We start from the raw sequence: 27,199 nt of genomic DNA, 5'->3' as shown, positions 1-27,199 counted from the left end.
CCCCCCTCCCCCCCCCCCCCAAAAAAAAACAAAAAACAAATGTGCAGTAGGTGAAATCAGATACATAAGTCTAGAAATTACTAAGAAAGTTTTCAAATATGTCGCCAAAAAAATTTTAAATACCCATATGTTCAATCATTGGAGTCTTCTTATTATTTTCTGTTAAATATGAAAGCAAAGTTCCCTCTTAAACTTTTCATGCATCTTACTATGCATTTTAGTTGTTTGACTGTTGCATTCGAAAATGCGGGCTATGACAGACTAAAACGACCATATCGTCTCTCTTTAAAATACTGTTTCAAGTCCATTTGATTATAATCAATCACTTGTAGTAATTTTCTAAAACGCTCACGACTTTCTTTACAGTGAGAGTCACTTCGTCTTAGAGGTATCCCGATTCCTCTATCAATATCACCAGTATAATGGTAAACGTGACAAAGATATTCCAAACACACTTCGTTATCCATTGCTTCTTTTTTCAAGGAACATTCTTCCGTTGAATCTGCGTCAATTAATTCATCGATCTGTAAAATCGGGAAATATTTCTAATTAATAAAATACGCACATGAAAACTGTTTACAGAAAAAAAATTGTGACTTACTGATGGTTCCGTTTTAAGGATTTTCTTGTCTTTACGTAGATTTGATGACTCTTCACCATGCATACCATGATGTTGTTCCATCTGGTAAGCGTTTTTAATTACCCCATTGTTAATGAGTCTCTCACAAAGTGTACATGAGGACCGAGTTTCGTTCGCTGTACACAACATAAGGTCATGCGTCAACTGTGAATCCCTGATAAAAAGTATTTTCATTCATTTTCAGATTCTTCATTTTAATGAATCAGATGTTATACATTTACGTTTGGCACAAAAATAATTATATATTCGTAGAAGTGCTAGAAAGAAATTTGACAGAAAAAAAATCATAAAAATAGTCTAAGGATATAAATTCTACCACCGTTATCGACGAGACCAAAGAAATGCCGCGGACTTTATTCTCCAATAAATCACTAACGTCATCAAAAAATTATCAGATCAGAAACACATGTCAAACGCCTCGGCTTTTATATTTCGGACATTATTTCTCGACCTCGGAGGTTATCCTGCAACGTTCACGATAACGCGGGCTTTATTTCTTAAATAGATGTATTTAATCTTATAGTATCCTTTATATATTTAATTTACCTGTAAATTTTGATTCCACACCTCTTGCAGTCAATGATTTTCCTACACTCTGTCTGGTGCATTTTAAAAGACTTCAACGGAAAGAACTTTCCACAACGAGTACATTCAACTGGCTTATACTGACAATTCATCATGTGTGCTTCCACCCTTAAGCGTGTGTCTTTATAGTCACAATACTGGTATCCGCATTTCCTTATGGGACATAAGTGATGCCTGAACTCAGATTTACTAAAGCATTCACTGCAACTTTTGCACTGAGAAAAACATAATTGAAGATGTTTGATCAAATCCTTCCTTGCAAATGTTTTCTCACAGTGTGGACACTCTTTGACAGCTAAGGGACAATCATGTCTCTGTTGGTCTTTTCGCAAGTACATCCCACCACAAGTCTCACAAAGTTGAGGCGACCAGGGACATACTGAAAGATGCTTCTTAAAGTTTTTGAAAGGCACAACCGTAGTACATCCACAGGATTCGTTGATGCAAGTAACCAGCCTGTTTGGACATGCACGTACATGTGAGGCCATTTTTTGCCGCTGCGTCTGGATGATGCAATTTTCTATTGGACATTTTTCTATGGAAAATTTACATTCCTCCAAATGCGTCTTCATGATATTTCTCCTGGACGTAAAGGGACACAGTCTGTTTGGACACTGAATTGGTATATACCAACACTCTTGGAGATGCTTTTCAAGCTTTCTAAAGTTTTCTCCGCTGCAGGAAAAGGAACAGTCGCCATATTTGCAAGTCAGTATACAATGTTTGCTTACATTTACAAGTCTTAGAAACCCAAGGAGTGGGTTAGAATCTCTTTCTTCTCCAAGAATACGATCCCTTTTCATGATATTTCGAAGACGTCGAAGGATTCTTTTTCCATTGCTGTAAACTTTAACACCTCTCAGTTGGATTCTACGGAATGTTAGGCGAGGACCTTTATAATACATGAATTAAAATATGAATAGAAACATGTCAAATTTATATTCCTTTTCATAATACATTCAGTTAACACGACTTGCATCACCTTTTTAAATAAACTTTGAATCTAAAAAACTATGTACACTTGTTCCGAGTGAATTCATTTACTCTAAGGTAATCATAATTATGATTTTATGAATGTTTACTACATATACCTTTCAGTGCCTTCACAAATCTATTTTTCAGCTGCATCAGACATTCGTATACCGTTGTGTCATACTTTTGCATTTTCTGCTGATATTTCCAACAATGAATACAATTCAAGACCCGCATACACCGAGGAACTTTACATTTGTCGAGAATGATTGGAATCACTCGATATTTTCCCTTTGTTATCATGTACTTCCAGAGTGCATTATCTAATAGAAACTGACAGGGTCCACTTCTGAGGAAGTGTTTGCTAACAAATAGTACCGAAGCCTTCGTTTTGTCGAGTCCATTTTCAATAATTTTTCTCACTATTGGCTCTCCAGGTACCAAATCTTCGTCAGGGTCAAAAATCCTCATTCCCAATATGCTTTTCATCATTTCCATGATGCGTCGAACTTTGCCTTGGTCTCTAAAGCTGTAGTTGACAATAACAGGGTATCCGTTTATGTTCGTTTGAGCCATTCTACAAAACAACAATAATTAGTTTTTACTTTGAATTTATTATATTATTTGATTGTTTGTTTTATTTCTTTTTAAATAATCTAGCATATCCTGTTTAAATTGAATTATGAATTGCACAAGTATAGCTTTTTCAAAAAGTTTTGCCGTCTTTAGCATCAACCTTAAACTATAACTGTAAACTGACATACACCTATCAGGCTGTTTTATTTTTGAGTACTGTAGTTCTTGGCGTTGTACTTTAACAGCTTTTTTACAGACACTAGCCCTACCATATAAAAGAAGGAAAAAATAAACATACACTTTTCAATGTTTGCATGCAGAAAAAGAACTTGAAAATTTAGAAAAACTTGATTATACATGTCGTTGCTATCAAAAAATTAAAATATCAATTTCATTTACTGCAATTTTTCTTTCGTTCTTTTTGTCGATTTTTTAAAATTAAAAAAATCGTGAAAAATTGTTAATTCGTACGAATATGAAATCACGAGAAAATCGTCTCCTTTGCCTAGCACAACATTTCAAACAATGAAATAATTGAAAATTATTTGAAATTAATTCAAAAAAGAGAGGAAGTGTATAGTCCAAAGATTGTAAAATACTTCAACTCTATATACCGTCTTCAAAGGAAGACGATAAAAACTCAATACTTGGAATTAATTCACAAATTACGAATCGAAACACTGCAATTGAATAGTGCATTTCATACATTTTCTGGAAAATGTCCTTTCTCTCTTTATTTCATATTTCTTGAATTAAAGTGTACATGACTCATTATCATATATTACTTTTTTGTTCTAGATTTGTTATTTTATCTAGTTGGCGTCAACTATCGATGTCAAGAACCTTTATTTTTGCCGAAAAGAAGAAAAAACATGAGGACGATGAGATATTTTCATAGGAATTAAGAGATTTAACCAATTATTCAAAACATTACACGAATTTAATAGGGTTTCGCTTTTTAGGAACTTATCTTTCTTTTTCATCTCATAGTGTTTTTTATACAGTGGCGTAGATCAGGAAGTCAAAGTCTACTAATGAATCGTTGCAGGAAATAATTCCACTCCTACAAAAGTGTACTCGAGATACCTCTTATAGGGCACAACAAGATATCTTACTTTTGTCATCCATGGTTGCCCTGGAAACACTACGTACAACTGCTTCACTCTTACATGTATATAGGTGTGTATGTAAATGATTTAAGGCACATGTGTGTCTTTTGAATATCGTCCAACGAAGACAGCTGAGGGTCTAGTTGAACATATCGCTCGATCTGCCAGAAAATAATTTCTGGATATCAAGATATTTTTAATAAGATTTTGTCGCTATCATTTCTTTCAATGCATGAAAGAATATAGGTGAGGATCAGATAGGTATACATATTTTTAAAACATATATTTGATTTAATTTAATTTTTTTTACAAAAAGGTAGGAGGAACATATTTTTTGTCTTTGTTTTTTTTTTAAATATTGAAATAACGACTGTATTCAAGCTCACGTGTCAATCCATTCAAACAATACAAATCAGTAGCAAAGCAAACACGGACCTCTAAAACAACAGAGGTGGGATCAGGTGCCATGGAGGAATGAGCATCCCCTGCTTACCATCCTAAAAAAAATACTATAGTTAACTATAGTTAGCTATAGTGATAACTTTGACACTATGAAAACTATTGTTAACCATAGTGATAACTTTGACGCTTTGATTTATGATAGTGATAACTTTGAAAACTTTGATTCACTATAGTGATCACTATGACAATATGGTAATAACTATGAAAACTTTGATTTACTGTGGTGAAAACTTTGATTTACTATAGTGATCTCTTTCAAAACTTTGATTTACTATAGTGATTACTATGACACTATAGTGATCACTTTGAAAACTTTGATTTCCTATAGTGATAACTTTGACACATTGATTTACTATAGTTAACTATAGTAAACTATAGTTAACTATAGTATATTTTTGTTAGGGCAGTCACATCCGCCGTGTGCTCCTTGTCATGCTCGGGGAAAACGGAAAATCCGTAGACAATTTAGTGTGTAAATAATGGCCTTACAATTAGTATGAAAAAGGTCAGTCAACATGTGACTTAATGAAAGATTGTATTTGCTGACAAGGTCATTGTGTCGACGATAGAACTTGCGAAAAGATGACTTTAAACAAGACTGTTATTTTTGTTTCATCAACTTGATTGTCAATAGCTTGTCTCGTTTAAGAAATTGTTTGTAAGTAAAGCATGTTCTTGCGTATGGAAGCAACTGAGAGACATAAACCCCATATGCAGATGATAGGGGTATATTAATTACTACATAAGGGAACTTGACTACTGAAAATTTAATTTAAATCATCAAGTTTGCTTGTTAGGTTACCATTAACGTCTTTTTCTAGAAAAATATCCAAATATAAAACAGATGTGCAACTTTATTTCAAGCTCACTGGGAAATATCGAGTCGACATTTGAATTGCAGTAACTACTGTTAATTGATAATACTTAGCCAAAATATCTAAATGTCGAGTTGAAGGCCACATCAAATGCTTTCTTCTCATGTATAAGATTTTGAATAAATTCTGCTTCATACGAATACAAAGATAGATTTACTAATTACAGGGCGCGATCGGTATGCATTCGAATTCCGACAGATTGTTGGTCTCCAGAAAGTACATAGACATTGTCAATCAGAAAATTAAGCATCTTTATAATGTCAACTTCAAAGTACTTGTGTACACCAAGTACACTCAGAATGATTTTAGCCAAATAATTCCATGTTCTGAAAAAAACGGGAGCTGTCATTTGGAACACAAGCATATGATAAGCGGAGTTGAACATCAGAAATAACATCATATGAACATGATTAAGTAAATGTAATACATATTTCATAAATGATATTTAAAAATACCAATATTCTAGAGTTTACATTTTTATAAAAATATACTTTAATTCTCAATAACTTTTCCATTCAAAAATCACATTACATAACACACATACATACAAACAGCCGTGTCCTCTAGGGTTCATTTATACAATTGTACAATGTACTTTACTTTTAATGGAATAAAGATAAATAAAAAATATAAAAATAATGTCCAGCTGCTATTGTATCTTTTATCTTGATAGCTTGAATGTTTTTAGAAACTTCTTATTTTAGACAAAATTATATAAAATATACTTCCTATCACTATTTATGCAAAAGAACAATCAACAAAATGAAAAAAAAGTACAGGTGGGCAATAATTTATTTCCAAGTCCCACTTTTCAAACAGCATACTTTCCTTTCAATAAATTCTTTTCAGAAATTTTATTAAGCTTTACATGAAACATTGATGTCTTATCATTTCTACTTAGTTTTCATTTTATAACCTGTTTATATACGGTTTGAAAGCTTGTTAGTATTAAAAAAACTATGAACCAATAGTAACGATCGCAGAAGGGAGGAAAAGGGTTTATAAACAAATACTTGTAAATATTCCGCCATAAATTTTAACGCCATTTTTGCACTTTGGATATATTGAAAAGTTTTGGAAAATATTAGGAAATTTACTTTAACTCCGTAGAATAAAGAAATAAAGAAACTATTTTATAGCGCCATTAGATAAGTCCTAGCAAAATTATGTCCATTCATCTGGAGCACTCTGCAGAGTGATACATCACTTCATCGTTAGATTTTTTTTTCTCAGATTGTAATTATTGGAAAGAGTTAACTCTTATTGCCATAACTATTTAAAAGTCTATGAAGCAAAGGACACGAATTCTCTTCAATCTGAAACTTTTGGTCAAAAACTTCTTTGTTGTTGTATCCCTTTTTAAAAAATTTCTATGAAATATTCTCGTGCAGTCTGGCGCGCATCATTCTGACTCAATCTTGCAAAGCCGACATTAGTTCGTCCGTAATACATGTAACTAATGACCGCCAAGCTACTTTGCTTTCACTCAAGCTCTAAATAATTTTTCAGAAAATCATTTATGCAAATAATAGACTAAAGCTCTAGAAAACTTCCGTCTGCAATGAATTTGCTTTAGTAGATCGATCTTGGTTTGGACAGAACTTTTCAGCTCTAAACAAAAGCTAATGTATGCTTCCTGCTCAGTCTTGACCCCAAAATTCATTTTGCCGTCATATTTAGATTTCTATAGCTTGATGAAATCTTTTCATGATCCCCTTATAACTAAATAAAATGCTTTGAAATTTACACAAAATGTATTTGAGATAAAATGTAAAAAATTACGTATATAATTTAAATTACTTTCCCACATACCCTGGGTTCACCGCGACTAAGTATGTAGTAGTTACAAATTTCCAATATCTGATTTTGTGACTGCGCCGGGTACCCCTACCATCGACATATTAATATACCATTTTAAAATATCAATTTTCTTAAATATTCCTTGCGTAGAATTGAAATTGTTATACGTATTTACCTATTTTCACCTGAAGACGTCGATTAAAGAGAAGGATAAACATAATGTCTGAATAATTTCTGAACAGCTCTAGTATTTCCTTGAAAAAGTATTCTGAATAATGTATTTACTTAAACACACACACACACAAACAAACAAACAAAAACAAAAGCAAAAACAAAAAACAAAAATAAACCGCAGCAAAGATGGATTTGATTTTCTGAGATTTCAGGCAATGTACATCATACAGAAAATTGAAAGATTTCTTACAGATTAAATCAAGATATTGCTTAACATAGACTTTCAAATGAATACAAACTTACATTGCATAAAATCATGAAGGATTATAGATCATGAAGCATTTTTATGAATCTTCTGCTACTACAAAAAAGCAAACTTACCTGAACTTAAACGTGCCTGCTTTTTTAGTTGAGTTTTGTTTGTTTACAAATATAGATAAATTACATGCAATTGGGAAAACCGAGTCAGAAAAAATCCCCTTAATATTCAGGAAGTTTCATGAATATTACAAGCATCTGTTTATAAATATCGTAGTAGTTCATGCATTTAATGTACTATAACTGAAAGTTATTAACGTTTCTCATACTCTATCTACACATAAAATTGATCTGAACTTGATTTGTTGATATATCAGATGAAATTGTGTGTCCTGATAAAAAAAAATTACCTAAAGTATCGTTCGATAGAAAAAAAAAATCTTAATAATTAGTATATTATAGTATCCCAATGTTTTCATGGTCAAACTCTCTAAAATAAAATCTCTTTAAAACTCTCTAAACTAGCATGTGGAATAATATTAAAGGAAATATTTAAGGAACCTAAATCCTAAATGTAAAGAAGGAATATTACACAAGTATAATCCATATAAGCATAAAATCAAGCTTTTAGTATCGTCAACTTTATTTTGACATTACAAATGAAAAAAAAAACCAAATAAAGGAAACAGAGAACAGTGAAGATAATGAACAGTGTTCAATCTCATAAATTCAGTAAGCACAATGAATTGTTTACAGAGCAAAAACGCGGACCCCTGAAGACACAGATGGTGGGATCAGGTGCCAAGAAGGAGTCGGCATCCCCTGTCAACCCGTCACCCACGCCGTGAGTCGTATGTATTGGTCAAGTAAAGAGAGTACTCTGTAGTCAAATTTAGTATATGTATACAAACAATGACCTAATAAATGGTATGAAACATGTCAGATAAAATACGACTCAAAGATAGATTTTATTTTCAAACAAGGTTATCATAACGACTTTAGAATTTGCAAAAGCTGACTTAAAACAGTTTGTCGAAATCTTTGTAACATCAGCTTATTTGTCAATAGCTTGCCTCGAATTATTGTTTAATTATTCTATTCAGAGCATTCTCTTGCATATCGAATCAGTTTGGAGACATAAACACTATATGCAAGTGAAATTGAAATGTGGCTACATAAAAAAGGGAAGTTGATGATCTAAACGCTGAAGTCATCCCATTTCATTTGTCATACAACTTAGTTCTTAGTTGGCAATTCTCGTCTAAAGCCAGTAGCACATCCAACTATGAAACAGATGTAAAAGACTCTGTAGTGTCTTTTATAAAGTCTTCACTGGATTATATCGAGTCGACATATGACAGAAAGAAACTTTTGTTAATTGATAGAATGTTCTCGATATATCTAAATATTGAATAGAGGGTCACAGCAAGGAATTTCTTCTTCTCATAAATATTTTTTGAATAAATTCTGCTTCATAGGAATAGAAAAAAACAGGTTGGCTTATAAAGAGGCACAATAAGTGCATATCGAAATTCTAACAGATAATTGGAAGACCTGCTGGTCTCCAAAGACTCATAGATATGTCAATGAATAACTCTAGCATCTTTTCAATATCAACATCAGAGTACTTGATTGTGGAATTAGTGTGACTTTTTACAAAATAATATTATAGATGACCAATCACAAGATATGAAAATTCACGAGTTCCATTTTTATTGAGGAAGCAGTTGTATATGATGCCAAAAAGCCTAATATTATTTTTTTTTTTATTTATCGTAAGGATTGGCTGTATAAAGAAGCCATGTGTTTTAATGCTATTGATGTTTAAAAATGTTTTGAGATTTTAAATTATTCCAAAAGTTCTTTGGAGTTTTTGAAAATCCACATTTGATTCATACCACTTCTTGATTGAAAAGTTTTCACATTCTAAATATTCCAAACGTTCTTCTTCTTTTTTTTCTTTTTTTTTAATTATTATTATCATTTTTTTGAATCCACATTTGATTTACATCACATCTAGAAAATGTAGCACAATACGTTTGAAGGTTCTCCTTCACAACAGTTAATATTATGAGGAGTAAGGATAGGGGCTTGATTAAACATTTACTGAACCCTGCAATATATCTTTAATTGTAGAGTTTTTATTTATGAAATTAAGAAATCCAAAATAATTATGGTTAATCAAACTCAGTTCCATTAACTTGAATGTTAAAGGCACTTAAAACTGCAGGGTGATTTTGAAGAATTTCATCCTTTGAAAGGGCAATTGGAGTATAAATTAGATTACCAGATGTTGAATTAAAACCAAGTTCTTCTAAAATGCAGTTGTAATAATGACCTTCACAAACAAAGACTATATTGCTGAAAACTTTGTCAGCTGGAGCTAAAACATACTTTCAATGTAGTCTTTCTAATTCTTTTATCACTTCCTGCCAACTGAAAACAGAAAGATAAATAGTTCTCATTTTGCCCTTTAATATTTTTTATTCCTATTCTCTTTTTTTTTTTACTTAAGACGGAAAAGGACCATTGGATACTTCTCACTGAACAGAGCGACATTACACTCACTGCACAATCAGCAAATCTGTGGTACTCTGAACAGTTAAACTGAGGCATTGCCTAACTTTTCATAGACCAATGTGAAAGCAAATGCATCGGGATAAGTGGTGGTCTGAAAATCATTTTTTTCAGTTTCTGGCATAAAATACTCAGTCATATAAAAAAAAAAAATTCATTTTATTCGTTTGTTTGTTGTTTCCCTCTCGAGAATTTTTCACTCATATGGAGACGCCACCACTTGCCGGTAGAGAGTTGTAAATTTAAACCTGTACTTGGCACTCAGGGCCATTGAGCAGTGAGGGATCTTTTTCATGCCAACACCTACTCCTTACTCCGCGACTCTAGAGCAGACGCTCTAACCACTACGCTATGAGGGCGATGAAAATTTTCATTTTTAAATTACATTAAATTGAAGACAAAAGAAAAATTTTCTTTTATGAACAAGGAAATTTACCGTTTGCTCTTTTTCTTTTTAATTCTTATTCTATTTTTAAAAGATAGTCGCTATTCTTTATAAGTCTTAGTTTCAAATTCATTAAAAAGCCTGAAAAAGCAATTACCCTGTCATTTCATAATAATAGATATATACTTTTTCCCTGTATCTAATTTCCTGTTTCTTGATTTTCCACTTCGTGTAAATTTGACATAAATGTACGTGCAACTGGTTCGATCGGCGTATTGTTTGTCTGTAATGCTAAATCTCTTGACTTCAAGTCAGATCTACATGTAAGACTTCTAGAGAGGGTTTGTCTGTTCCATTGTGAAACTCAGCGATGAATAAAAGGTAGCACTCTTACAGAAAAGTCCCTCGGAGTTGTAGGCTCAATATTGCTGCATTCAGACTTTGCGACGAAAAACTCTTAACCTTTATTAGGTAATTAACGTAGTTCTAAATTTGGTTCTTTGTTATAACTAGTGACGTCACCTTAAGGTTCATTGATACTCTGATAAGAGAGACAACTCTTAATGACATAAATATTAATAATTCCTTTATACATTTGTCAAGTTGAAGTGTCTTTTTTTTCCAATTTTGCCCCGCAAGTTATGCTATAATTGTTTGTATTTTACTTAACAAATACATTTTATTTGGAAAATCATAAGAGTTAAGGAAACAGTTCATAAAAGTGAGCAGAGGGTTTATGAACCTTAAGAAAGAAAAAAAATCCTGCTTTGATGTTTAACACCATTCAATCATACAGTTATGATTATGCTTACGCGTAAGGACAGATGATACAAGCAAAAAATAATGAATGCACTGATTGGTATACATCTATATTTTATGACCTATTTTGGTTGTAAATGATGCAAATATCAAATGTCTAAAATCTTAAGCAATTGCAGACTGTGATGTTCTACATTCTACCTTTTCGCCTTATAAATCTCTTCAACTTTTTATTAAAGTATAGAACATTACTGAGAAATATTGATCGAAAAAATTAAAATCTATGTGGCTTAACTTATTTATTTCCCTAATATATACATAGACACCTTCAAAAATTCGTGGAAAAAATCATATTCTTGTAGGGAAGAGAGATTTTAACTTACTCCTTGGCTTTCTGAGTCTTGTGACCAGCAACCACTGGAGACTGACGTATAAATATGGTGACTGTTCCTTTGCCTGCAGCGGAGAATCTATCATCAAAACTTCATGATGAACACGATGACTTCAATATTTCCATTGTCAACTTTCTTTATCTATGTAGCAAATGTATTTGTAACAAGGTCATTTTATCGACCATAGAACTTGTTTAAATATTGACTTTAAACGAGACTGTTGATATTCTTATGTCATCAACTGATTTGTTAATTTGTTATTAGCTTGTCTCGTTTTAGGAATTGTTTGTATGTAAAACATGCTCTTGATCGAATCAACTCGGAGACACAAACTCTCTCTATGCAGCTGAAATTAGTTATCACAAACAAACAAAAAAAAAAAAAACAAACAAACAAACAAACAAAAACAAAATCTTTTATAATATAGGAGTTTATTATAAGTCATAATATGCTGATTGACGTTTTTTGACGTTTTTCATACTAATTGTTAGGCCATTATTTACACATCGACGGATTTTTCCCGATTATGACAAGGAGCACACGGCGGGTGTGACCGGTCGGCAGGGGATGCTCACTCCACCGTGGCACCTGCTCCCACCTCTGATGTTTTAGAGATCCGTGTTTGCTCCACTCCCGATTTGTATTGTTTTAATGGACTTTGAGCCTGAATATTGTTCGTTATCTCCATATTTCATGAATCTCGGGTTACTCTGGGTGGTCTTTTTTTTTAAATCTAGCATTTCCCGTTTATAGCACGTTAGATGTTAGAAGTTATAAAACCTTAATTTCATTAAATAAATTCATACTTAACAGTTGAAAACTGTAATTTCATTTTAATTGTTCTCTTTACATATTACACATGGAATCTCTTTCTCTGTGTGTGTGAGGGTGAGAGAGGGTGTGTGTGTGTGTGTGAGTGTGTGTGTGTGTGTGTGTGGGTTTGTGTGTGGGTGTGTGTTTAAAATGCTAGTATACGAAGGATGATAGCATAATTATAGTACAAATGTACATTTCCTATGTTTGTCATATTATCCATTGGATATTACCTTAAAGAAATGAGTCCACGAAACATCAAAAATGGCCTCATATTAAAAAAAATAATAATAACGCGATTTTTTTTAATAGAGATTGTAAACATTTAGCTTTTCATAACTGTTTTTCTTTTATCGATATTTATTATACTTTTTCAAAAGATCTTGCAGTATGACTGTGTTTTGATAGAAAAATGTAATAGGAACGTCATTTTTTGTAATGTAACGTCACTTCAACAGGCGATAGAAATGACCATGCGATTATAATGTAACGATATATGAACACGGGACTTATAATTGAATGGGAATAGACTTTTATCTTATCAACATCATAATCAATTAACGATTATATAAAGCAGATAAATGTGTTCATTTGATAAACAGGAACAAGTCAATTTTGACTGGATAGAAATGCAAAAAGATGTTTTCTATGGAAATTGATTTCCACTGAGGTATACGTATTAATAGATCTTTGAATAGTTAATATCTGAGCCTTTAAAAAATCTAAATCTAGATACATATTTAGAGGAGAGGAACTAGTACACGTAATTTGTCATTTTTGACGGATTTGTAACAATATATTGAACGTCTCGTCGTTTCCGACAGCGGACACATAGAACATTTTTGATCATTTAGAAAAAAAAATGAAAAGGGGTTTTGTAGAATACGGAACACATGAACAATTAACTTTTTAGTCCTAAATACGAGTTTTTGAGGAGTTAAAATTGAATCATTTTAAGGAAAATCACTTAAAACAAAGATGTTAAATCTGCTTAAAAATTAAAAATCTCAGTTATTGGCTTAGTTGAATTCAAGAGAATTCCCTGCATTCCCCACCTGCACATGTAAGAATAAACAGAGTATACTAGTAATAGACATAATCTGATTTTTCTTTCGAAATATATCTTAACTGCAAGAAATAATTAAAGGTAGTAATCTATGCTTATATTCAGTGGCCAATTTAAATGTATATATATATATATATATATATATATATATATATATATATATATATATATATATATATATATATATATATATATATATATATATATATATATATATATATATATATATATATATATAAAGAGAGTTACATGAAACGTTTAGTAAAAAAAAAGTATATGATAATAGATCTGAGAGATTTAAATAGTAAATTATTAAACAATTATCAACTATTCCAAGTAATTTACATGACTATTATTCAAATTGAATTTCGGTATTAATTATTGCAGTCATATCGTATTTTTCCTTTGCATGTTGTTCTTTTCCTGTGTGCAGTGGTGTGAACTAGCAAACCTAAATCTGCTATATATATATATATATATATATATATATATATATATATATATATATATATATATATATATATATATATATATATATATATATATATAATTTCAGGAAACACATCCGCTCACCAGAAAATATATCTAACAATTTTATTGCATTATACAGTGTATTATACTAAGAAAAGAAGTTAGATGATGTTAATCGTTTAGGAAATTTAGATTTCGTTCAATTGAAAGGATAACTTTGTTTTAAGTGATTGAACGGAGATGAAATCAAAATTTTGTTGACTATACACTTTTAAATCTTTGTAAGCAAATTCATACAAATTTTGCTGAAACTACATTGCATTGGATAAAAAGCTTTTTTTTTTTTTTTTTTTTTTTTTTTTTTTTTTTTTAGATCATGGGGCATGTTGTATGAAAACTTACATGCACCTTTAACGTAAAACATTGCTATTCACAAGTAATTTCTTTAATTTTACAGTGTTATAATATTACTTTCTTGAAATGTTGTCAACGGGTTCAATCGACGCAGCTTTCATCCTGTATGCCAAAGGTCTAAACTCAAGCTCAGGCTCAGATCTAGAATTTTTCAAATAGGTCAGAAAGTTCTATTGCCAAACTTGGATTTGAAAAAAGCTTCCTACATAAAAGACTCTTAAAATTGTGTGTCCTTTATCAATACATGTATAGGCTCTACCTCGAGAAAGAACCACGCCTGTGTTGGGTAGGCAACATACATGCACGCAGCAGGTTTTAATACGGAATATCTGTTGTAACTGGTGATGATATGAGTGAAAATTCCCGCTATGATGATTAAATTCATAGTAACATGTACTTTCAGTGGTTGTCGAACTTACCAAATTTTGAAAAGTTTTAAGTTCGTTCCAGAAAAAAAAAGAATAATGGATGGCATATAATGATTATAGGTATAAAAATTTATTTTGCTGTTAAATAATTTCTACTGAGATATTATTGAATTATCTCTCTTGAATTCATAGATTTGTAGTGTATTCGTTGTAAGTATTATTGCAGTGAAAGGGAAATTTATTGAAACACCAATCATTCAAATAAAACGATATCTTTTTAATAAGATCACAGATGGAAATTTATACAAAGCATTAATAACGAACAACAACACTAATAATAAAAATTGTCTAATTTTTTCGGAATGACTTTTCTCTTCCTAAAAATAAAATAGAAAGTCATAAAAACAAATGAAATTTTAAAAAAAAACAAGAAAACAAAAATATCCAGCACTTAAGTATATATTTACAATTTAACATGTATAATTTGAATGTTAAAAACCAGTTGATATGAAATGATTCCGGACTTAATAAAAACTACGTCCAACTTGACCTGAGAACAGCAGAATACCTGACGTACTTCTTCTTTTTTTTCATTTCCTATTTAACAATCTTTTTTAAAGACCTAAAGAATGGAATAAAATTTGCTAAAATTAAAAGTGCTATAACTCATATGGGTAACGTAAGAATAAAGTCTAAAATCTCTTTGAGACAAGGAAGAATATGTCCTAATTTGATGTGATAGATGGATTGGATGCCTGTGACGGTACATATTGTCGTTTTGTACATATTGTCGTCGGCGACAATATGTACCTACCCTCACTGCACATATTGTCGTCCATCGGTACATATTGTCGCCGGCGACAATATGTACCGAGACGAGCCTTATTTTCCTCCTGCATAATGGACGACAAAATGCACAGTCAAGCACCAGCACATATTGTCGTCGGCGACAATATGTACAATCATGGTCGGTATATATTGCCGTCGATATATTGTTTTGACGAATATTTACTTGAGAAAAGAAAGAGAAATTGACAAACACACACACTCACGGAGGGAGACAGACAACATAACTTGCAATACTGTAGGGAGAAAACTTTTTGGTCAGAAAATGGTGTCCAGGATTGATGTACATCACTATGACATATCAAGATACCGTAATTCTTGAGATATCTGATAAATCAGCTAGTCTTTTTTTCTTGTAATATATACTTGGAGATTGAATACAGATATTTTTTTTTGTTCAGTAGTAATATTATTTCGAAATTATTCTTATATACGATCATGTGCCGATATAATATTATAAATATAATTTATTGTTAATAATAATATAAGAATAGCGCAAAAAATAACATGTTTAGATCACCTGAACTGGAAGTTCAAGTGATCATGAGCTTTACTGATCACATTTTGTCTGACCGTCCGTCTGTCTGTTAACTATTCATAATTTCAGCTTCCTTTCAAGAACTTCTGGGTCAATTTCAACACATTTTTACAACAAACAAACAAACAAAAACAAAATCAATTTTGTTCAAGTCATGACCCCAGGGGTAATGTGAGCCACAATGGGTGATCAAAGTTTTATATAGGAATATATACAGAAAATCTTTAAAAATCTTCTCAAACACCAAAGACAGATGTAGCATCCCCCCCCCCCCCCTCGCTTGGTGGTTTGAATTTATTTATTTATTTATTTTTTTTTTTTGCTTTGGTAAATTCTGTTTGTTTAACTTGTATATACTTAGTCCACAGGTAAAATTTCATAATTAAATAATTAAGTTAACATATACAATAACACTGATGGACGACAATATGCGCAGTGAGGGAAGGTACACATTGTCGCCGGCGACAATATGAACAGGACGACAAAATGTACCGTCACAATCACGCTGCATGAAATAGCAAACGAGACACATCAGTGTGATTCTCACACCAATTACATTCACAAAACTACCATAAAACAGCAAAAGACATCTTTAAACAACAATATCTTTGCGGCGACAATATGTACAGTGAGGGTGAGGCACATAATGTCGCTAGCGACAATATGTACATATGTAACTTTTCAGTCGGCTACAATACGTACAGATGGACGACAATATGTGCAGTGAGGGTAGGTACATATTGTCGCCGACGACAATATGTACAAAACGACAATATGTACCGTCACAATGCCTCTGAATTTTTTCTCTTTTATAGGGGCCTGGACACAGTTTTATGCCGTTTTGTTTACTATTTTTCAATTTTGAAGTTATTCAATTCATAACTTCTGATTCATGAATTGAACTTTAATGAAAATTTTTAATTCAATGACCACGATATCCAAGGTCACACTTCAACACATAAAGATAGGGATGATTCAAGTTTTGACCTAAAGAAAATAGTAAATGTCGATACATTTTTTTTTTCAAAGTGACCAGAGCGCTATGGGAGTGGCTTTTGTTTGCAATTATTTTACTAAATTTTATTGTTTAAAAAAACCCAAATATATCGATATCTATCAATTATCAGTTAAAAATATTTTTTTTAAGATCCAAAAGATGTACATATTGTAGGAATCCACATGAAATGGGTATCGTGCAGACTTGTATTTTCATCAAAAGCAACCATTTCTTTGAAATGCAGAATAGAATATCAGTTTCTTTTATAGCCAAGTCACGAACAATTCTCTCTGAAATCCTCTGGGTGCAACAATCAGCCTAACTCCAAACTTAGAGAAGAAATTCTATGATTATGCAATGAATCTGATCAATATCAGATTCTTGCTTGTCAGACATATTGCGTAATCAGTCTTTATTTTGATAAGTATACATTCATCCTTATAGATATACATGTACATCTGTGAGAAAAGAAAATCAATATATTTTATTTATTTCGAATGAAATGGTTTCCTGTTTCATGCAGTATTGCAAAAGGATCCCTGGATTGGAAACTTGTTTACTGAATTATATAAGGCTTTTCCTTTGAAGTAAAATAAGCGAAAAGTATAAAGAGCAGAAATACCAATGAAAGATTTATCCTTACCTTTCCCGAAGTAATTCAATCTCCAAGAAGCACAAATTAAGTTTCAAAAATAAAAATATTCTTACGCAGAAATAAAAAATACTAGTAGTCTCTACAATATAAAACTGTATATCAAAAATAAACATTAAACTATATTGATTGCATATTCATTGATAATTAAGATAGATAGTAAAATACAAACTGCTGGGACTACGCATTGTCACATAAAAATGCAAAAATGACATACAAGTTGTTGCATTTGTTGGATATTTTTTATGGAAGCTGTTGTTACATTTGTTGGATGTTTTTTTCTGGAAAGAGACCATTTTAGTCGAACACAAGAAAAATTTTGGTTTCAAATTATATAATCCCTATGAATCATATTTATCTCCTGTGTTTTTAACGAATAGGTTTAGACTATCTATACTTGTAATGAAATATATGGAGATAACAAACAGTATCAAGCTCAAAAGTCCATAAAACATTACAAAATAGGAGCAGAGTAAACACGGACCTCCAAAACATCAGAGGTGGGATCAGGTGCCATGGAGGAGTGAGCATCTCCTGCCGACTGATCACACCCGCCGTGTGCTCCTTGTCATGATCGGGAAATAACGGAAAAATCCGTCGACAATTCAGTGTGTAAATAATGGCCTAACAATTAGTATGAAAAACGTCAGTCAGCATTTGACTCAATGATAAATTGTATTTGCTGATAAGGTCATTGTATATACCATAGAACTTATGGCCTTAAATGAGACTGCTGATATTCTTGTTTCATCAACTTGTTTGTCAGTAATTCACCTCGTTCTAGAAATTGTACATACGTAGAGCATGCTCTTGCGTATTGAATCATCTGAGAGATATAAACCCCGTATGCAGGTGATGAATACATAAGTAAGGGGAGTTGACGATTGAAAAGTTAAAGTCATCATGTTTATCATTAAGCTTGGTTGTTAGATTACCATTAACGTCTTTTTCAAGAAAAATATCCAAATATGAAACAGATGTGTCAGACTCTGTGGTATCTTTAATCTCAAGCTCACTGGGATATATCGTATCGACATAAGCATGGAAATAACCATTGTTAATTGACAATACGTCGTCGATATATCTAAATGTCGAGTTGAAGGCCACAGCAAGTGTTTTCTTCTTTTATCATATACTTAGTAGTAAATACACCGATTCTGCACTGTGCGATATGGATGACGTCACAATACCCCATATCATGGACCGGTCCGAAAATCCATATCACGTATCTGACCGGCGGGTAAAAATCCATATCAAACCGGAAGTAACGTTTGTTTAAAGTTTAAAAGTCAATTAACATGATTTTATTTAAATATACTTGTAAAAGAATTCTTTACTAACATCTGTGGACTTAATTTGTTTCAAAGACCTAAAATTTGCTTTATTAGATTTTAAAGAAAAAAGTTCATAAACATGCACGAAATATTCTTCAATGATTTTATGTGAACTCACATATTAAGTATTTTAAATATATGATAAATAGAATACTACATACTGAAATCCATATCATATGTCATATCAGCCCTCGGGCTGATATGACAGATGATATGGATTTTAGTATGTAATATTCTCTATTTCATGTATAAGATTTTGGACAAATTCTGCTTCATTTGAGTACAAAAAAGGTCTGCTAATAACGGGGAGCAATTCGTACCCGTGGGAATTCCAATAGACTGTTGGAAGACCTGGTCTCCAAAAACCACATAGATATTGTCAATCAGAAACTCAAGCATCTTCTTAATGTCAACTTCAGAGTACTTGTGTGTACAATCAGAATGTTTTTTAACAAAATAATTTTGCAAATGACCAATGACAAGGTTAGTAAATTTACGAGTCCCATTTTTATTGAAAAAGCAGCTGTCAATGATATCAAAAATCCTGGACTTTAATTTATCATGGGGAATGGTTGTGTATAAAGTTGAAAAGTCGTAAGATTTTAAGCTGTTGATTTAGGTAAAATCTTGTGATTTCAAATTTTCCAAAAGTTCCTTGCTGACGTTTAAAGAGATTGTTGAAATACTTGTAACATCAATTTATCTGTCAGGAGCCTGGCTCAGTTTAAAAATTGATCGTACTCAGACCAAGCTCTGGAGTATCGAATAAGGTGGGAGACATAAACACTATATGCAGTTAAAGCTGAATATTACTACATAAATAAGGAAAATTGACAATGAAAAAGCTGGCCATTTGGTTTTGTCATAAAATTTAGATGTTAGTTGGTCCTTATCGTCCATAGTCAGTAAAACATCCAAATATGAAAAAGATGTGGCAGATTCTGAGATGTAATTAATTTCGAGTTCACTGGGATATATCGGGTTGACATATGAATGGAAGTAAATATTGTTAATTGATAAAACGTCGTCGATATATCCGAATGTTGAATTGAAAGCCACAGCAAATGTTCTATTCTTTTCATGGAAAAGTTTTTGAATAATTTCTGCTTCATAGGAATATAAAAACAGATCAACTAAAAGGGAGCACAATTAGTGCTCATCAAAATTCAAACAGTTTCAAACCTGGTTTCCAAAAATTACATAAATGTTGTCAATGAGGAATCCCAGCTTCCCTTTAATATCAACTTCAGACTACTTGTTGTAGAATCAGTGATTTTTAACAAGTAAGTTTGTTGATGACCAATCAAAAGATACGAACATTTCCGAGTTCTGTTTTTATTGAAGAAGCACTTATCTCTGCTATCTAAAGGCCTATTTTGATTTATCGTGAGGAATGGTAGAATAAAGTGTAGAAAAGTCGTACACTTTGATATCATTGATTATTGAAAAATTTGGTGATTTTAAATTTTTCTAAAAGTTCTTTGGGGTTTTTGAGAAGCCACATCTGATTTCATCACTTCTGGAAAATGCTTTAGCACTTTCTCCTTTACACCATTTAATATTTTTGTGAGAAGTAAAGAAATAGGCTTGGTGGAGCATTTATCAGACCCGGCAATATATCTTTGTTGGAAAGGATTTTCTGAAGTTAAGAATCCAATATAGGTAGGGTAGATCGAATTCACACTAGTTGACTGTAATGTTAGAAGTATTAAACACTGAAATGTGATTTTAAAGAATTTCATCTTTGGAAAGTGAACTGTGGGCATAAGTTGGATTTCCAGACGCAGAATTAAAACCAAGTTCTTCTAAAATACAGTTATAATTAAATCATGAGCCTTACAGACAGAGAGGATATTCTTACAAGCCTTGTTTGCTGGAACATAACATACTATTCATGTAGCCTTTTTAATTTTTTTTTCACCTCCGATTTAGTGAAAACAGAAGGATATATAGATAGTAAATCTATTTCTAAATAATAAAACTGGTTTCTTTTATTCACTTATTAGACAGTTTCTTTTATTCACTTATTAGACAGTCTCTTTTATTCACTTATTAGACAGTTTGATGCAAGTTTTAAAGGCTTTATAAATTTGAGGTTCATCAATTTCATGTTCAGTCACTTTCACAATTACGACATATAGATATGTCCTCCTCTTATGTTCAGAGCATTTCTTAAAACTCAATCAGATCATAATGTCCAAATTGTTCTAGGTGATTTTCTGCATATACGGGGTGAGAATGTTATGAAACCAAATTTCAGTGTAATGGTTAAATCGTTTTAGAAATATTAGTGAGGAAATGGTTCCCGTCAGCCAAAATGAAAAAAGAAAATCATAATTCTTTGAATCAAAAAAGATCTAGAAGATTTGAAATAAACTGGCTGTCTAAAAATATAGAAGCTAAGTACAGATCATTCTTTAAGTTCAGCCCTTTCCGTAAGGTACGGTAACCTTTGGATGAAGTGAAATTCATAGAAAGCATGCCTTTCAAATTCTGCTGTGCAGTAGCAAAAAATCATGACCAAGGAAATTAAATGCAATAGGAATTCCTTGAAATTAATATAGATGTGAATTGTGAATCTAAAAGTAAAAATGTATTAGGAATTCCATGAAATAGATTTTGTCGGTGATGTTTTACCTTTACCTGTGACATTCATTACTGTTAAATTAAAAACCTGCTTTTCTTTGAAATATGTATTATTTTTCTTTAATTCTTGGATTACCTGGCACTATTCAATAAGTTGAAAATAACTGTCCAATAAGTTTAGTAATGGACAGAGTTCCTAACTTATTGGACACATACAGGTATCTTATTGGATTGTTTTTAGATTTACAGGAACTTTGTACTACATGTATATAACAGCCGAAAATAAGAAAGGATTACATAACAAACATGTTTTTATTAATGAAAATACGAATATATATATTGCTCTCATTATAGGGTTAAAATCATGTTGGTCAATATTTCGTATTCGCCTTCTTTTTTATTTGTAAGTCTTTATTGCTCCTCCGGGGGCCTAAATTGGACGAATGAATTTGTATCCAGTATCTTGTATTGGTTTATTATATCAAAAGATAATTTTAACAGTGATTTTTTTTTTTACAAAATTAAAAGTTTTGTACATTAGAGTAATGGATTTCCCTAAAGTTTTTTGTGCTATTTGATGTATTTTTTTCTCTCTCTTTTTTCAAATTTTCTACAGGCTTTATTCTATTGCTTCCTACAGACACTCTTTATTATACAGATTACCGCTGATTAACTTAAGAATGACTGTGTTTGATATCCAGCTCCTTCCAAAGATTAAAACTTATTTTCTTATCTGTTGAAATATTTCCTTTTAAAAAAGTGACGTTAATCCTAAAATCAAAATTCCATTTTGTATAAACTTTTTACAGACTAGTATACTATAAGAAATTCGGGGGCATAATTCACAAAGAATAAGAAACATATTAATAAGTTCATTAATATGATAATGCAAAATATAGTAGCCAATTTGTTGAAACGTTTCGTAGTTCGGAAGCTTCTATGCATCCGAATTCAGTCTTCATCAAACGCAGAATTAACTAGAAGATGTAAGCACTATTGCAATTCATGAATCATGTGCACAGTAAACCTTAAATTAGGGGAAAGTGAAAAGATTTTACGTCCAAGGGTTTAGTAAGCACTAAAAAGAAGTGATTTTTTCAAGGCTGTTATATTTCTTTCAGTATCGTCTAGGATCATCTCGAAGATTATCCATTAGACAGGCTATATATATCATTCTTTAATCTCAAATCTATCATCGATTAGTCAATTAACTTTGCATTGCTAAGGATATGAAAATACCAAAGTATATGGCTGCCACTGTTGTAGGCCGTCCACTGCCAAAATACATTGCGTAAGATGACTCAAAATAGTCTGCACTTCCACATGGCTGTCTGAAATTTTTGCCTTGTGTAAAGTTGTAGATACTACGAGAGCTGTAGATTGATTGTGACCCGGCATGTAACATGTACCCTTTGAGGAAAAAAATTCAACTTTTACTCTAAAGTTATCATATATATATATATATATATATATATATATATATATATATATATATATATATATATATATATATATATATATATATATATATATATGATATTTACCTACAAGTACTGTTAATCAGCTATTATTCGCGTGCGAGAAATATCCGCGATTAAACGCGTTCTTCTTGAAATTACTCGCAAATAACTCTAACTGCAAACCATGACTTTTTACTTTGTTTTTTGTTTTTTTGTTTTGTTTTTTTGTTTGTTTGTTTGGTTTTTTTTTGGTGATGAACGTCTTCTCAGTCACAAAAATTTATAGATTTCAAACTGACGAATCGCGAATAAAATATGTCGCAAATATTAATTTCAAAAATTTTTATATCAACAAAGTATTTTTCCGTGAGTACTTATGGAATCCGGATAGAGCCACGCGGTTCATATATTATACAATTATGGACTTCAGTGTAGGACAGTGTGGTTATAAGGACCCATGTCAAGACAAAAACCTTAATATGCCATAAGGCCATTGATGTTTGTAAGGGACTGATTTACCTGTGTGAGAGACATGGATTTTGTAAACAAAGAAACAAACACATGAAAAGAAGTGAATGATTCAGCAGTTATATGGACAGGAAAAAAATGTTTTTAAAACGCTGGGCCTACAGGAAGTTGTACATTGTGCCACTATAAGTGAACAAACTGCCGAATATTGGCCCACTGTCGAACCAACTTGTTGGTTGAATGTTGGGCCGATGAGCAAGATTGGGCCAACGCATAAAAATGGCAGAGGGCCAACGTAATTGTCACCGTTGGACTTCCGTTGGCCCAACGTAAGCACGCCATCTGGAAATACTGATATCAACAAAACAGAACATAATACCATATCAAGTTAGAAGGTAATTGCATTGTTAAAAACAAAATAAATAAATAATGTCTGTATGGTGAGTAGTGTTAGCCGTAGAATGTTCCAACTCGATCAGCACTACCTTCAGAGAGGAATATCTATAAATAATGGATATAAAAAAAAATAGCTAAATTGATGAAAAATAGTCAGATACTGGTATAATACACAAGGAAAAACATATCACATATCCCCTAGGATAGGAAGAAGGCGTATGGATACCAAAAAAATCATTTGCTTCTAAAGTTAAGCTCGTTTATTCATTTTGACCACATTTATTGTTTATTTATCTCCAATATTTAACATATTGCAACCTAAATTCTAGCTCTGAAACAAACATTATTCTAGTGCAGAATATTTTGAACTGAAAAAAAAATCACTTGGTGATTCCTTTCTTTAGCTCGATCGATAAGAGAACTGCTGCGCAGGAATTTCATATTCCAACGTGTCGTTTCCACCAGTAATCAGACCGATCTCATTGCTTAGGGATTTGCTGCATTGCAACTAATGCCGGAATAAAATATTTCATTCGGAAAAATAAAATGACATGACAGCTGATTTAATCGGTGTGTTCGAACATTTTAGGTCATGTTGTGTTGTTAGGAATGATGTCTTTTACATATGGAGACTGTAATTCGCTGTAATTTAGCGATCGAATAGAGGTATTGATTAAAGTGCATCATATGCAAGTTATGTAATCGAAACACTTTGTTTTGCTTTCAATGAAGCTTTTGACGGCTGCATCGTCAGGGAAACAACTGTTAAATTGACAAAAAGGCTCAAAAAGAAGCGTCTAAAAGCTTCTAAAGCGTTATCACTTTAGAGTAATTAATTCGTCTACCTCGCCACACAGCGTACGAGTTGAAGTTATCTCCCTTCTTTAAAAAATGGAAAAATACCTTGAAAGGTGTTTTGGATTCCCTGAATATGGTAAAACTCAGTCTTTTTTTTTAAAGATACTACAAGAAAATGATAAATGACTATCACTACAGCAATCGCAAACAACGTTTTAATTATCGGTAAGAATACAATTCAATAAAAAAGATGAAAGAGAAAAAAAACCGTATTCAATAGGGTAATTTTATTCTCAAAGGTAGTTCATCTTAGGAATGTTTGCAGCTGGACCGTGTCGGAACACAATCCGAAGTCAAATAATAAAAAATAAAGGTTTTGTGTGATACTGAATGCTATTATTATTACAAGATCTGACTTTCTATTAATAGTTAATAACAACCTTAAAGATTACACATGAATTTTGACAGGGGGGGGGGGCTTGGACATGCAGAGTTTAGAAATGTTAATATGCAATTACGAAAGCCTAGGCTTACCATATTTGGAAAGTGGATGTATCATTATTAGATAAATGTCTTGTTTATCATTACCTTTGTCCTCACATCAAAGCATGCTACATGTACAAATTATCTTTTTAAGGAAAGAGAGGGGGGCTACGCCTTTCCATGCCAGAACTTTCAAAAAATCTTGAACATAGCTTCAAGATTTTTAAAATGTGGGTGTGTCCTTTATAGGCGATTTTCATGAGCCGCATATTACCTCGACTTTTGAACTCTGGGTTACATGACTTATTTCATAGCAAAACTATACTACTGGAGCCTTTTTATCCTACGACTTAGGTTATTTGGCACATAAATGCATGCATACTATATGAATCAGCAATTGCTATGAGTATACTAAAGTGTTGAAAGAGGGGAAAATGTACCAAAGACGAGTTCTTTTTTCCATTTCAACCTAATCAGTTATTCTTTTGCCAGCTGTGGTCAGGGACTGTAGTTTTTGTTTCTCTCTTTATGTCACATTCTCTCGGGAGATTAATTTTTCGTATTATCAAAATCAACAAAAGCATGTGTCTAGCGGCATCATGTAGTCGGCCTTTCTTTTGATTTTCCACATTAATAAGGTGAGAAATTCATTATTGTTTACTAAAACACCAGTTCAAGTTTTCATTTGATTTACGATATACTGTTAGTATTTCATCCTACTATGTTTTGGTAATAGTGCGTATTCCAGCTGCTAACAAAGATAGAATAAGGACGATCCAATACATAGTTCTGTCAGTTTTCCAGTTTCTCGTCCGTATCTTTTTTTTTTAATTAGCCATGTTTATTGGACCAATATCATCAGCCCAATACATTCCTATCCACATGTTACAATGATCTAACAGCTGCCAATGTTTCTAATGTGAAGGGAAACGCAAGGATCTCGATAAATTTTTAATGATGCGATGGGCAATAAACGTCGAACATCGAGTTGTCATGGAATAATATCCGAACACTGTTGAGACACAAATGTTCGGAATTTACTAATTAATGAAAGTTGCATTATAAGGAATTTACGATTCTAACAATAGTAATGTTGTGTGTAAATTCATTACAAAGTTCATGAGACAATCATGAGAAATGTGAATAAAAACACAAGCGCACTTGTTTACGAGGTAATATTGATCTTTTTGGGGAATGTTTTCAATAATGCTCCATAAAGCACATGCAAACACATTAATTTAACCAGGAATTATCATTATGAATGTTCTAAGTATCATCAAATAAACATATATTCATTTAGCTTAATTTCTACATGCGATAACTTAATTTTGATATACAATACTTGTTCTTTCTTAAACAAATAATGTTGTAAGATCCAAGATTAATAAATTGATTTTTTCGTAGGTTAGAAATGATACGTTATACTTCAGCCATTCGTAATAGAAAATTTATAGAATACACCAAAAAAGAATTAGAAAAAGTGCAAAAATCTTGTCGGAAATGTGAAAGACAATTTCCCACAGGATATTGAAACAATATTTGTCTCTCACCTTTCCGAAACTTTCAAGAAGCAATTGCTATATAAGTATATTGAAGTGTTGAAAGAGGCAAAAATATTCCAAAGACGAGTTCTTTTTTCCATTTCAACCTCATCAGTTATTCTTTTGTCAGCTGTGCTCAGGGAATGTAGTTTTAGTTTCTTTTATGTCACATTCTCGAGAGACATTGTTTGCATTATATCCTCGCTTGTGACCCTTACCATCACTAACATTCGGAGACTGTTTTAAGGGGATTATTCAATAACACTTCTAATCACAGAAAGAAATGTTATGGACCGGGAAATTTAAAATTTTCACAACTTGACACGAATCCAAGTTATACCAAGTATAATAACATTACAAAGCAACAACTCAAATTTGATTCAAAATTATCACTTTAAAGTCTA

General features: G+C 32.0%; 2 protein-coding genes across 2 annotated transcripts; both read right to left on the bottom strand.

Moving 5' to 3' along the window:
* Positions 1 to 51: 51 nt before the first annotated feature.
* Positions 52 to 785, bottom strand: LOC133190793 (uncharacterized). Its single transcript, XM_061326481.1, has 2 exons — positions 602 to 785; positions 52 to 524 (listed from the first exon to the last, which is right to left on the bottom strand). Exons 1-2 carry the CDS (start codon positions 767 to 769, stop codon positions 252 to 254), a joined length of 441 nt encoding a protein of 146 aa, XP_061182465.1. The 5' UTR covers positions 770 to 785; the 3' UTR covers positions 52 to 251.
* A 397-nt stretch (positions 786 to 1,182) lies between these two features.
* On the bottom strand, positions 1,183 to 2,773 carry LOC133190641 (zinc finger protein 436-like). The gene is made up of 2 exons (XM_061326332.1): positions 2,317 to 2,773; positions 1,183 to 2,117 (listed from the first exon to the last, which is right to left on the bottom strand). The coding sequence occupies exons 1-2, from the start codon at positions 2,771 to 2,773 to the stop codon at positions 1,183 to 1,185; spliced, it is 1,392 nt and encodes a 463-aa protein (XP_061182316.1).
* Positions 2,774 to 27,199: the final 24,426 nt, after the last annotated feature.

This window comes from Saccostrea echinata, unplaced genomic scaffold, assembly GCF_033153115.1.
Source record: "Saccostrea echinata isolate AGI-Se365-2 ecotype Australia unplaced genomic scaffold, CSIRO_AGI_Sech_v1 ptg000022l, whole genome shotgun sequence".
Classification (NCBI taxonomy): Eukaryota; Metazoa; Mollusca; class Bivalvia; order Ostreida; family Ostreidae; genus Saccostrea; species Saccostrea echinata.
The sequence above is the reverse complement of the archived record's forward strand: the minus strand, read 5'-3'. Positions and strand labels throughout refer to the sequence as shown.